The 13708-nt window shown below is 37.1% G+C and overlaps 1 protein-coding gene and 1 pseudogene across 1 annotated transcript; both read left to right on the forward strand.

Moving 5' to 3' along the window:
- Positions 1 to 1815: 1815 nt before the first annotated feature.
- Positions 1816 to 2717, forward strand: LOC145002843 (uncharacterized). Its single transcript, XM_078962032.1, has 2 exons — positions 1816 to 2514; positions 2625 to 2717. Exons 1-2 carry the CDS (start codon positions 1816 to 1818, stop codon positions 2715 to 2717), a joined length of 792 nt encoding a protein of 263 aa, XP_078818158.1.
- A 9732-nt stretch (positions 2718 to 12449) lies between these two features.
- Positions 12450 to 12938, forward strand: LOC145002845 (secreted RxLR effector protein 161 pseudogene; annotated as a pseudogene).
- Positions 12939 to 13708: the final 770 nt, after the last annotated feature.

Genomic DNA, 13708 nt, shown 5'->3' on the forward strand with positions numbered 1-13708 from the left:
CAATCTTCGGTATACCCTAGATTGTCCTTGACAGTTGTTTAACAACTTTAGTCATATCTGGTTCCAGTCCTTTTTCCCTCTTAATATGCTAGGCATTTGGAAAAATCAGAACAAGCGAATATTATAGCATATGCAATCGATCCTATACCCGAAGCATATGGGATACGATTCATAATGTCTTACATAAAGACATGATACTTGACCAGTATCTTGCTAAAATATTCTCATATATAGAATTTCCTATGTTGAAACATTTCAACACGACATTCATATACGTTCATGACTAAGTTCTATTAAAATTTCAATCTAAAATTTTACATTTGAAATGAAATATAAATGTCTTATCCCCTTACTATAGCGAAACAATTTCCAAATCCCGCAACTTTGCAAATTTAGAACTTTGTTTCATATAAATAGCATTACTAACTTGCAACACTTAACATAATAATCACACTCCCAATAGCATAATAATTATGTTCTTATTTGCATAACAATTATGCTCCCAAAAGCTTTGACATGTACTCAGAACTCAGTTGGACTTCTAGAAATCAATACTTATTGACTTTCTTACCAAAATTTAGATTTATGATATGCAATGCTTCAATAAGTCTCTATCTAGACTTCTCAAGCTCATACATCAATTATTAGATAGCTCATGTGTATTTCTAAACCTTTTCTGAACTTATAGCAATAAGTCCCGAATGTTCAAACTATTTGCAATTTATCATAATTCGAACTATGAAAAAGGATGTCGTAATCATACTCAAATTTGAGGACGCAATTACCACAAGTGGTTACTCTAATCCTTTAAAATCTACTAGTGGAAGCGTTTCCTCATAATCAATTTCATGACGTAGGGAGAAACCTATGGCCACTTAGATTTTATGGTGTATATGTTCCTATCCATGTGAACTTGTCATTTCTAACCACTATCATATGACAAGGTTTATGACAAATTCAAACTCATATGGACTAAACCTGATTATTCTTAATTTCTTGCCATCCAGTAGCATAAGGGCCTACCAGTGCATCCAGGTTATTGATCAGCTCACCCACACTGATCAATGTACTTTCACTGATCAAGGTGTTTTGCCTTAGGTAGTCAAATGAGAACTTATAGGAATCACATGCATAGTCAACATAACTGGAATAGGTAAAGAAATAAGAATATGTCAACACGATAAGTCATTAACCTCAGGTCGTTTTCTAGTGATAACTAAAAGGTTTATTCTTGTTAGTTCTTGAAACTATTCAAGACCATTAAGATGTTGGTGATTTTATCATCAAATATATTTTAGTGTAAAGGACTTAACAAGTTTTTCAAGAATAATGTTTTTTGTTATAATACAAGTTAGGAGGTGCAGGAGTGCACACTTGTATTTACTAAACATTATTAGTACTGAACCCTAATCTGTTGTGTCAAGTCGGGGGTCCTGCTTTTTCATACAAGGAATAAATTTTTTAAGAACTGTACAAGGACTGAATTTTCATTCTTGAAAAGATTAAAACCGTTTTTCATTTACCCGTTGTTTGGATAAGTTAGGGAAATGGTATATAGATTGAAACGCAGAGAAAAACAACGTACGGTTCTTCTTGTTCTTCAACTTATCAAAATTGATTATGATTTTGTGCCTAAAATCAGAATTGTTGCTTCAAGAATTATCCTAATTTGGATTTCGTGATACTCAAGGCATATAGGGTCGAAATATCAAACAAGGAAAGTGTTTACACAATTCCTGTTTGTGATCCAGATTTTCTATCACCCTATTTCGAATTCCCCAACAATCTTGTTTGATATTTTTGTTTTCTGAAAAGATGGCTAGCAATTCACTGAAAAACATTAATACTTCGTTTGGCAAATTGGAGAAATTTCAACGCCAAGATTTAAGACGTTGGCAAAAGAAGATGCACTTCTGGTTGACCACTTTAAAAGATGTCTATGTTCTTTCTACTCCAAAACCAGAAAAGGTTGAAGATGCAAGTCTGGAACAAATCAGAAGGAGAATCAAATGGGAGAATGATAACTACATCTTCCTTGGTCACATTCTGAATGGTATGTGTGATTCCCTCTTTGACACTCATCAAAATATTGAAACAAGTGAATTATGGAAAACACTTGAAGCAAAATATATTGCACAAGATGCTTCAAGTAAAAAGTTCATTGTTTCTGATTTCAACGATTATAAAATGGTTGATTCTCGATCTGTAATGGAACAATATAATGAAATCCTACGAATTTATGGTCAATTCAAACAACACAACATGTTCATGGACAAATCCTTTGTTGTTTCAAGTGTGATTGATAAACTTCCACCCTCATGGAAAGATTTCAAACACCATATGAAACATAAAAAGGAAGAGATAAGTTTGATTCACATTGGGAATCATTTGACAATCGAAGAAGGACTTCGTGATCAAGAGAATGACAGAGGAACTAGAAAGGGCAAATCTGATTTTGGACAGCTCCAAGTTCATATGGCTGAATGTGATAAAGAAGACAATTCTAATCACAAGGTCAAGGGTAAAAAAACGTAAGTAAAAAGTCCAACAAAAAATTCAAGGATTACAAGGAACTTGTGTGTTTGAGATGCCATCTGAAAGGGCATATGAAATGCGATTGTCAGGTGAAACTTGGAAATAAAGGTGCTAGTGGTAGTGGAAAAGAGGGTGTTGGTGGTGGTAGTGGGTCTCATGATCAATCTGCAGCCAAAGGTTAATTAACTATTGATCTTGTAAGTTCAGTATTCAATGTTATGCTGCTAACTCCTAAAGTTTCTTTTGTACAGGGGGCTGATACATATTCATGGTGGCTTGATACCTGTTCTACACATCACGTGTGTAATGATGAACGATGGTTCACGAAGTTGAACATAGTAAATAAAGGTTCTGTATTACACATGGCGGATGAAAGATCAAAGCCAATTTTAGGAACTGGTGTTGTTAGTATTACATTTACTTCTGGAAAAACAATTACTTTGTTTGATGTATTGTATGTTCCAAAGGTTCGAAAGAACCTTGTGTCTATTGGTTTGTTGAATTGTATGGGTTTAAACAAGTGATCGAGTCAAACAAGTATGTGTTGTCTAAATGTGGAATATTTGTGGGATTTGGTTATTATTGTGAACATGTTTTAAGTTAAATGTTATAAGTTGTCTTGCATCACATGTCAAATCTACTTGTATGACTCCTGTATCTAATCTTGATAAGTCTATGTTATGGCATAATAGACTAGGACATGTTCATATTAAAAGAATGGTTGGAATGTCAAAATCCGGATTGATTCCAGCTTTTTGACATTAATTCTGAAAAATGCAAAACCTATATGTTAACTAAAATCACGAAACAACCATTTCCAAATGTTAATAGAAAATCAGAAGTGTTGGAATTGATTCACAGTGATCTATGTGATTTCCATGCTACACCTTTCTTGGGAAATAAAGAGTACATTGTTACTTTTATTGATGATTCAAGTCGGTTTTATTATGTATACTTGTTACATTCCAAAAGTAAAGCTTTGGAAAAGTTAAAAGTATATAAAACCGAAGTTGAATTATAGTTGGGTATTTCAATAAAATGTCTTAGTGTGACAACCTGAAATTATTCTATCACCGTAACCCGTTTTCCGTTAATAGAACTCGTTCTTATTAAACTTTTCCGTTAACATTGGGATCAAACAAATAAAAAATTTTGAACTTTTATTATAACTTCATAAGGATCAAAATAAATTAGGAATGCGAGAAACACCCTAAATATCCTTTTAAGAAGTTTTAGTTACAAACAAATTAAAATATGACCATTTAATTGGGTACGACCATAAGCCCCGTTTAACGTCGGTATCGGGTAAAATTCCACCTGGCCACAAACTCAAACCCTATATAAGGGTTGAGTGGTCACCAAGTTAGAAATTTTACCACTCTAGTCCCTCTCTCTCTCTCTCTCTCTACTCTGTCTCTCTCTTCAAGGCCCGATTCTTCCAAAATCCGCAAGTTTCCGCTTCCAAACTGTATGTACTCTTACCCTAGATTGTTCTACAACTCCTTACATGTCATTATAGCTTGAAATTCGTCCAAGAAGGCCAAGAGTAAGGAGTTTACGGCCCAAGAACACTCTAGGGCCGTAAACCCCTAAAATTATGCCAAAATGCCCCCAAATCTCTTCCTTAGGCTTAGAGGCTAACTTAGAACATACCCTAGAAGTGTTTTAGATATTAAAGCTTATGTTTAGAGGCTTGAAAGAGGGTTTACGGCCCAAGAACACCCTTAAGCCGTAAACTCCCTCAAACTATGCAAATCAAACCCTAAACCTCCTAATTAGGCTTATTCCTTCACCTAGAAACATGTAGGAGTGAACAAATGACCTCAAAATCGACGTGTAGGGAGTGTCCAAGGGTTTACGGCCGTAAACCATGGGGTTCACGACCGTAAACTCCCAAGGAGTGGTCCTAGGACCACAAACTCCAAGGGAGTGTCCCTTTTGAGCCTTAAACACCCCTCAAGCCTTGTAAATTACCTTGGAACCCTTCCTAGTGACACAAGATACTTGAAAACACACAAATACACTCCTCCCATGAGTTTACGGCCATAAAACCATGGGGTAGGTGGTCCTTCAACCGTAAACTCACCTAAGGTGAGTATGTGAGGAGTAAACTCCATAGTGAGGCCTAAAACTCCTTCCTTGCAACCCAATAGCCTTCTAGCACTTGACCATAGAGCTTTTCTTCACATTAGGATTTCTATATGTGTTTAATTATTGTCTTAATCACTAATTACTTGTAAACATATGTCTTCATATGTTACTAGGGTCATAGAATGTGTACAAGTCTTTACTTGACACCAAACGCTCATCCGCCACTTCCATCTGATCTACTCGCTACAGGTGAGCTCATACACCTTAATTAGCCTTTTTAAATGTTTTTAAATGTTTTAGGGGGGGGGGGAGGGGGGATACAAGTGAATGCAACAAGTTCTAGTTCCTAATCATATGTGATTTATAACTTACACCCAAAAAGGATTTTTCTATACTTTTAACTATTTGTCAATAAAACTATTTTAAATAGTCATCAAAAACATTTTCTAAACTAAATTGTTGTTAAACTATTTTCAAACTGAGTCTAAACTATTTTTCTTTTAGACTATATCGATATCAATATATTTATATAAATAAGACTTGAAGGACTTCAGACCGATAGCTCACCTTATTTGCTGTTCTTGTTTGATTGTGGTCTTAGGGTATATTGTTATCTGTCCGACTGTCGTTGATTTCTTAGTTATATATCATATATATTGTGTTAGATATGAAAGTGTTCATCTTATACAATACCTTTGTAAATCAAAGGCGCGCGACTCCACACTCTATTTAACTATAATAGGTATAGTTAATACTACTGCTCGTTACCTCTATCACTATGATACCCACCATAATTACTACTACCACGAGTTAAGATACATTTAAGAGAACACTCTCTATACTATACTAAAAGTTACTATACTATAATACAAGAGAATACACTAAACCAGAATATAACACACTATTCCTCTATATGGCACTCTACTGCATAAATACCATGTAACCAGGGCTTCCCGGAAGGGAAGCAACACTACATGTATACATCTATACAGGACGAACGGTATTACATCCCGATTGTTAATTACAATCCGAGCCAACTAGGCCCAGGGATGGCACTACATCACTACACTACGGATGATCGGGAAGGTCATCGGGCCCTCTATAATCACTCAGTTTGGTTACATGAGAAATCACATCCATATCCAAATTAACACACTAAGACTTAAATTCTAAGCTAATTTCCCAAAGTAAATAAATATGTATTGAAGTTTGCAACACTACTACAGTCAACCAACAATACTTTTACTCATCTACGTTACTTGTATGAAATTTATTACCTTATTTTTAACACTGAAAGTTTCAATGAAAATATTGCTACCCACTCAAAGGATTTAACTTACAAATATACAATTCTGGGAAATATAGGATTTTCTAGGGATTTCTACTACTCTCAACATTTATTTCAGCTTTTATATTACTTGATTGCAAACACTTTTATAGAAGAAATGACACTAAAATATTATGAACTCACCAGCATTATGCTGATACCCGTTTTCAAAATAACTTGTATCCTCAAGTCAAAGATAGACAGGTACTGGTGCAGCTTTTGTGAAGATGGAGCATATACAAGACCCATCTTTTATTTTTGTTATACTTTTGGTGTCTATTAACTGTACAGAATACGTTTGTAATTACAAACACTATTTTAATGCAATGGTCGTTGTCGCTTGTTTTTACTATTATACAATTGTTATGATACTATACATGACGTCCTCCACCCCAGAACGTATTTCGCCGTTCTCGGTTTTGGGGTGTGACAGATTGGTATCAGAGCATTGTTTATAGTGAATTAAGTATATCAACCCATAAAATATATAGAAACTATAAACACTTCGGGACTAAAACACTCTGACCAAGAATATATACTTTTAAATACTATAATATTAAATTAAGTGTATATATATATATATATATATATATATATATATATATATATATATATATATATATACACACACATTCACCAATACAAAGGGTCAGTATCTTTCTAGAATAGAACAGAAGTATTAAAGATTGTTGAACAACACAATTAAGCTTAGAGACATATAGTCACATCTGGGTGGATGTAGCCTGATCAACTACATCTCTTTACGAGTGACCAGCATGTGACTAAGATTGATTGTGGTGTTGCAACAAGTCTAAAAACTTACCAACACTACCACAAGAACGTCAGAACAAGAATAGTATAGGAGTATTATGTATTCTACTAACTACATATGTGATAACAAAAAGGGTCGTTACTAGTAGGGAAATAGTTTCTAAGTGGATACATCACGGTTACATGTGACTAGGGCGCTATAGACTTAGAATATGTGACCTTTGCTTCATTCCATGTTCTTGTTTGATTGGGGATCTGGAGTTAGGGTTGCTTATTCGAAGGGCTATCTTGCTTCGGTTACATGTAATTGGTATTTACTATGCAAGTATTGGGTCGACTAATAACGATCATCTTATAAGTATCCTAGATTAGTACGTCTATTAACCTTTCTTTCCCCATTCTTGCGTAGATAACATGTCTGGCTTCCACCATCCCGACGATCCGTATTATCCGAACCAAGGCAATGGAGGATGGCTCGATGAGGAGCCAGAAGATGATCACCCGATCCCTTTGGATGATCGCTGTGCTGAAGGCTTTTCGGATAGCTCCGACTCTGAGCCAGAAGTCAACAACCTGCCCCCATTAGCTCCAAACCCTAACCCCCGTCTGGTATTTCAAGGTCGCACCCCCATGTGGGCAATAACCCTGAACCGATGGAGCGATGAGCAGGTCAACCTGTACCTTTCAACGGAGACCGAAGCTTCTACAACATAAGCGAAGGAGGATCAGCGGACCTAGTCTTGCCCATCATGGTCCCTAGGATCGCCAGGAACACCGAACAAGGTCAAGCAGCCATCAACAGAGTCGTGGAAATTGATGCCAACTCCAGCCTTAACACTGCCCACATCCGCCAACTTGAAGAAGCCATGGATAGGACTAGGAGGACCAATGAGGTTCTGCAGCAACACCTAGCTGTATTCCGAGCCGAAGTTAGGGAACTCCAAGCACGTCATAGGGTTCAGGAGAAACACCTTCAGGAAGTTGTTCGCAACTGGCTGATCTTAGGGTTCGCCCAATGAGTACACGTCGTCAGTAGAAGATATCTACTTATCTTTCCCTTTTGTTTAAGGAATAGCCTTTCTCTTTCTATGCTCGGTAGAGCACTTGTTGTAAACATTCCTAACTTTGAAAGTACTCTAATTAGACCTCTAGGCTGCCAACATTTTCCTTATGATTTGATGTAAGACCTACTATTAGGTCACTTTTCCCGAACTCATATTACATCATTAATATCAGTAATATTGGCAGTTATCTACTCTGTTACTATGACTCTATCTGATAGTTGTACTATGGTTTAGTCCATGAAATGCTCTCATCATATATGCAATTGATTCTCACTACTGTCATTATCCCTCTGAACTTTCAGTAAAAGATGCCTCCCCGCAAGCGCCCGAACAAAGGCAGACCTGCAACTCAAACTCCGCCTCCACCACCTCCTCCTCCACAGATCGATCATGTGATATTCCAAACAACTATAACTGCAGCGGTAACAGCTGCTATGGCTCAAATGAACTCCGATGATGCTAGTGGAGCTGGAATGGGCATCAACTCCAGACACGGTGAAATTCCCTCACATACAAAGGGGTCTATTATAAAGACTTTATAAGCTGCAAACCGACATTTTTCAATGGGACCGGAGGAATCCTTGCTTTGTCCCAATGGATTGAAAGGACTAAAGCTGTCTTCGAAATGTGCTCATGCCCCGAAGAAAGCAAAATAAAGTTCGCTGCTGCCACTTTCACTGAAAGGGCATTGACATGGTGGAATGGCCATGTCAAATCACTCTCTTTGGTAGTAGACAACGCCATGGGCTGGGACACACTGAAGGACCTAATGATGAATGAGTACTGCCCTAGGGGCGAAGTTCAGAAACTAGAAAAAGAACTTTGGAATCTCAAGATGAAGGGGATTTACATAATAGCTTATACTGCCAGGTTTTGCGACCTAGTAGCTCTATGTCCCAACATGATCCCTTCTGAAAGCAACAAGATAGAACGATACATCTGGGGCTTAGTGCCCCTGTATCAAGGAAACGTGTTGGCATCACATCCTACGACCTTTGATAGCACCATGGAATTGGCCTAGAGGTTAATTGATCATGAAACTCCCTCCACCCCATCAACAACCACGGCGATTACTGCTGCACCACCCAAATTGAATGAAAACAAGAGGAAGCATTAGGATCAGAAGAAAGGCAAGAAAACTCAATCCTCCTCCAAGAACCAACAGATCGTGGCCGTCCATGCTGCCACCACTCCTACTACCCCCTGTACCAGCCAAATCCTATGCTGGAAACTTACCCAAGTGTCCCAAGTGCCCCTTCCATCACAACGGCCCCTGCCGTGAATTACACTGCACCAACTACGACTGGAAGGGCCATACTGTCCGGTTTTGCAGATCCCAACCCAAACCTATCTCCCAAGTCCCCAGCTCGGGAGTGAGCCAGGCCTACTATGGCTGCGGATGAGTTGGCCATTTCAAGAAAAACTGTCCAAAGGCCGGGAATACGGGAGGAACAGGAAGACTACTCGCTATTGGCCACAATGAAGCAGTAGTGGACCCCACAGTAGTCACGGGTACGTTCCTTCTCAACAACTCTTATTCTTGTGTCTTATTCGATAGTGGAGTAGAAAGAAGCTTCATAAACCAAAACTTTAAACACTTACTTAAGCAATCCCCACAACCACTAAAAGAAACATTTGTCGTAGAAATGGCTAACTGAAAGACATAGAGCTCTAAGGAAATCTACATAGGTTGCACTCTCACACTGGATGATCATTCATTTCCAATCGACCTCATACCAATATCGATCAAGAGTTTCGATGTCATTGTGGGCATGGACTGGGTGAGTCTCCATCATGCTGATATTCTAAACTAAATTTTTGTTACACTGTTTTCAAACCGAGTTTAAACTACTTTTCTTTTTAAACTATATCGACATCAATATATTTATATAAATAAGATTTAAAGGACTTATGAGTGATAGCTCACCTTATTTCCTGTTCTTGTTTGATTGTGGTCTTAGGGTATATTGTTATACGTCCGACTATCATTGATTTCTTAGTTATATATCATATATATTGTGTTAGATATGAAAGTCTTCATCTTATACAATACCTTTGTAAATCAAAGTCATGCGACTCCACACTCTATTTAACTATAATATGTATAGTTAATACTACTACTCGTTACCTCTATCACTATGATACCCGCCATAATTACTACTACCACGAGTTAAGATACGTTTAAGAGAACACTCTCTATACTATAATAAAAGTTACTATACTATAATACAAGAGAATACACTAAACCAGAATATAACACACTATTCCTCGATACGGCTCTCTACTGCGTAAATACCATATAACCAGGGCTTCCCGGAAGGGAAGCAACACTAAATGTATAGATCTGTACAGGATGAAAGTTATTACATCCCGACTGTTAATTACAGTCCGAGCCAACTAGGCCCAGGGATGGCACTACATCACTACACTACGGATGACCGGGAAGGTCATCGGGCCCTCTATAATCACTCAGTTTGGTTACATGAGAAATCACATCCATATCCAAATTAACACACTAAGACTTAAAGTCTAAGCTAATTTCCCAAAGTAAATAAATATATATTGAAGTTTGCAACACTACTACAGTCAACCAGCAATATTTTTACTCATCTATGTTACTTGTATGAAATTTATTACCTTATTTTTAACACTGAAAGTTTCAATGAAAATACTGCTACACACTCAAAGGATTTAACTTACAAATATACAATTCTAGGAAATATAGGATTTTCTAGGGATTTCTACTACTCTCAACATTTATTTCAGCTTTTATATTACATGACTGCAAACACCTTTATACACGAAATGACACTAAAATCTTATGAACTCACCATCTTTATGCTGATACCGGTTTTCAAAATAACTTGTATCCTCATGTCAAAGATAGACAGGTACTGGTGCAGCTTTTGAGAAGATGGAGCATATACAAGACCCATCTTTTAATTTTGTTATACTTTTGGTGTCTATTAACTGTACAGAACACATTTGTAATTACAAATACTATATTAATGCAATGGTCGTTGTCGCTTGTTTTTACTATTATGCAATTGCTATGATATTGTACATGACGTCCTCCACCCCAGAACGTATTCCGCCGTTCTCGGTTTTGGGGTGTGACACTTAGGACAGATATGGGAGGAGAGTACATGGATTCTGAATACTTTCAATCGGTTGGAATCATTTATGAAACCATAGCTCCTTACAATCCACAACAAAATGGTGTTGGTGAACGGAAAAATCGAGTTTTAAAAGAAATGTTAAATTTGATGCTTTCCTTTTCGGGTTTCAGTGAAGGCTTTTGGGTTGAAGCTATGCTTACAACCAATTATGTGCTAAACCGGATTCCTAATAAACGGAACAAAGTTACTCCTTATGAACTTTGGCACAAGAAAACACCAAATTTGAATTATTTTTGAATTTAGGGATGTCGAGCAGTTATGAAATTACCCAAACCTAAAAAGAAAATTTTGATTGAAAGATGAATTGACTGCATATTTATTGGATATGCAGAACATTCCAAAGCTTATAGGTTTTATGTTATAGAACCTAATGAGGCATATTCCGTTCATACCATTATAGAGTTGTGAGATGCGATTTTTGATGAGCTGCAGTTTTCTTCAATTCAAAGACCAAAGGATCTGATTCCAAGCACAAGTGAGGTGCCTAAATCAGATGCTAAGGAAGTTGTTTCAATTCCAAAAACACAGCAACTTCGTAAAAGCAAACGAGGTCGAGTCGTGAAAAATTTTGGCGAGGATTTTCAACTATTTTTGGTTGAAGGTTCAAGGGATAAAGTGAAGAAACAATACTCATATTCCTCTCATCTTGAGATTGATCCAAAGACTTTTAAGGAAGCTATGGAGTCTCGAGATGTTGCATTTTGGAAAGAAGCGGTTGATGAAGAAATGTCATCCATTATGGAAAATAATGTTTGGGTGTTATCTGATTTACCTTCTGGTTCTAAACCTTTGCGATGTAAATGGATTTTCAAGAAAAAATGATGGTAGATGGAACCATTGATAAATTCAAGGCTCGTCTGGTCATTCAAGGTTTTAGACAAAAAGCCGGTATCGATTATTTCGATACCTATGCACCGTTAGAGCGAATTTATACCATTATATTGTTGCATGATTTGGCAGCTATTTACAATCTAGCGATTCGTCAAATGGATGTTAAAACAACTTTTTTGAATGGTGATCTTCACGAGGAAGTTTATATGAAACAACCAGAAGGTTTTGTCTTGCCTGGAAATGAGCAAAAAGTGTGGACTTGTGAAATCACTATATGGACTTAAACAAGCTCCAAAACAATGGCATTTGAATTTTGATGAAGTTATTTTGTCTAATGGTTTTTCTTTAAACCAATCTGACAAATGTGTTTACAGCCGTTTTGATTCATCTGGATCTGGTGTGATCATTTGCTTATTTGTAGATGATATGTTGATTTGTCGCACTGCTCAAAATCAAATTAATGCAACAAAGAATTTATTGTCTTTAAAGTTTTCCATGAAGGATATGGGGGAGGCGGATGTAATTATTGGAATAAGGATTAAACGGGTGAACAAGGGACTTGCTATTACACAATCACATTACATTGAGAAAATTCTAAAACGGTTCATTTACAGTGATTGTACACTCGTTAACACCCCTATGGATTAAAGCATGAAGTTGATGCCTAATAGAGGCAGATCAATTTCTCAACTGGATTACTCGCAAGATATTGGCTCTTTGATGTATGCTATGACCAGCACTCGTCCTGATATAGCTTTCACAGTGGGAAGATTGAGTAGATTCACTCATAATCCAAGTACTCAACATTGGCAAGCGGTTTATCGTGTTTTCAAGTATTTGGAAGGAACCAAGGATTATTGTTTGTGTTATTCAGGATTTCCTTCGGTCTTGGAAGGTTATTATGATGTGCGTTGGATATCCAATAGAGAAGTTCATTCTTCTAGAACTGGTTGGGTATTCTTTCTTGGTGGAGGTGCTATTTCTTGGGAATTCAAGAACAAATATTGTATAACAAGTTCAACAATGGAATTTGAATTTATTGCATTGGCTGCTGCAAGCAAGGAAGCAGAATGGTTAAAGAATTTGATTTATGAGATTCCATTGTGGAGGAAACCGATTTCACCATTATCTATCTTGTAACACCGTAAATTTCAAGGCAAAATTTTTCATTTACAATAATCATTTTATTAGAACACTTGTTTAAAATCTCGTTCATAATTGAATTACAAAACATAGTTCATTTTCACTTGAATAGAAAACCAGGATCCTCCAAAACATAACTCTTTCTCTGGTGTGTACAATCGAGCCGGTGCCGTCCCGTGTTACCGAATGGACCTGAAAACAACATAACACAAAACACTGTAAGCAAGAAGCTTAGTGAGTTCCCCAATATACAACTTACGCATATACGCCTTTCCAGGCCCTAACCTTCCGGTCCACAACACAACCCGCCTTCTGGCCCTTAACATAATCGCCTTCCGGCCCGTAACATATTCGCCTTCCAGCCCATAACATATTGCCTTCTGGCCCATAAAACATACACAGCACATATAACAATTAACTTACCACATATAGCACATATATCACATATCATATCCGACCTTCCGGTCACGTAGCATATTGCCTTCCGGCCCATACATATTGCCTTCCGGCCCATATAAACATACATAGCACGCATAGTAATTACCTTTCCATTTATAGCACTTATAACACATATCATATCCGACCTTCCGGTCACACAGTCAAACCCTTCCGGGTACAGTATAGTGAGAAGACTCACCTCGTGGATACTGGAAATTAGCAACTCCTGAAATCACTTGCACTTGATCCGCCGAGCTTCAAGCTCCCTGGGTAATGTATTCTCTTATTAATAGTTTTATCTTTCAAGACAACTGACCCTAAGAAATTAC

Source organism: Lactuca saligna, chromosome 6, assembly GCF_052625555.1.
Source record: "Lactuca saligna cultivar CGN05327 chromosome 6, ASM5262555v1, whole genome shotgun sequence".
NCBI classification, from domain to species: Eukaryota; Viridiplantae; Streptophyta; class Magnoliopsida; order Asterales; family Asteraceae; genus Lactuca; species Lactuca saligna.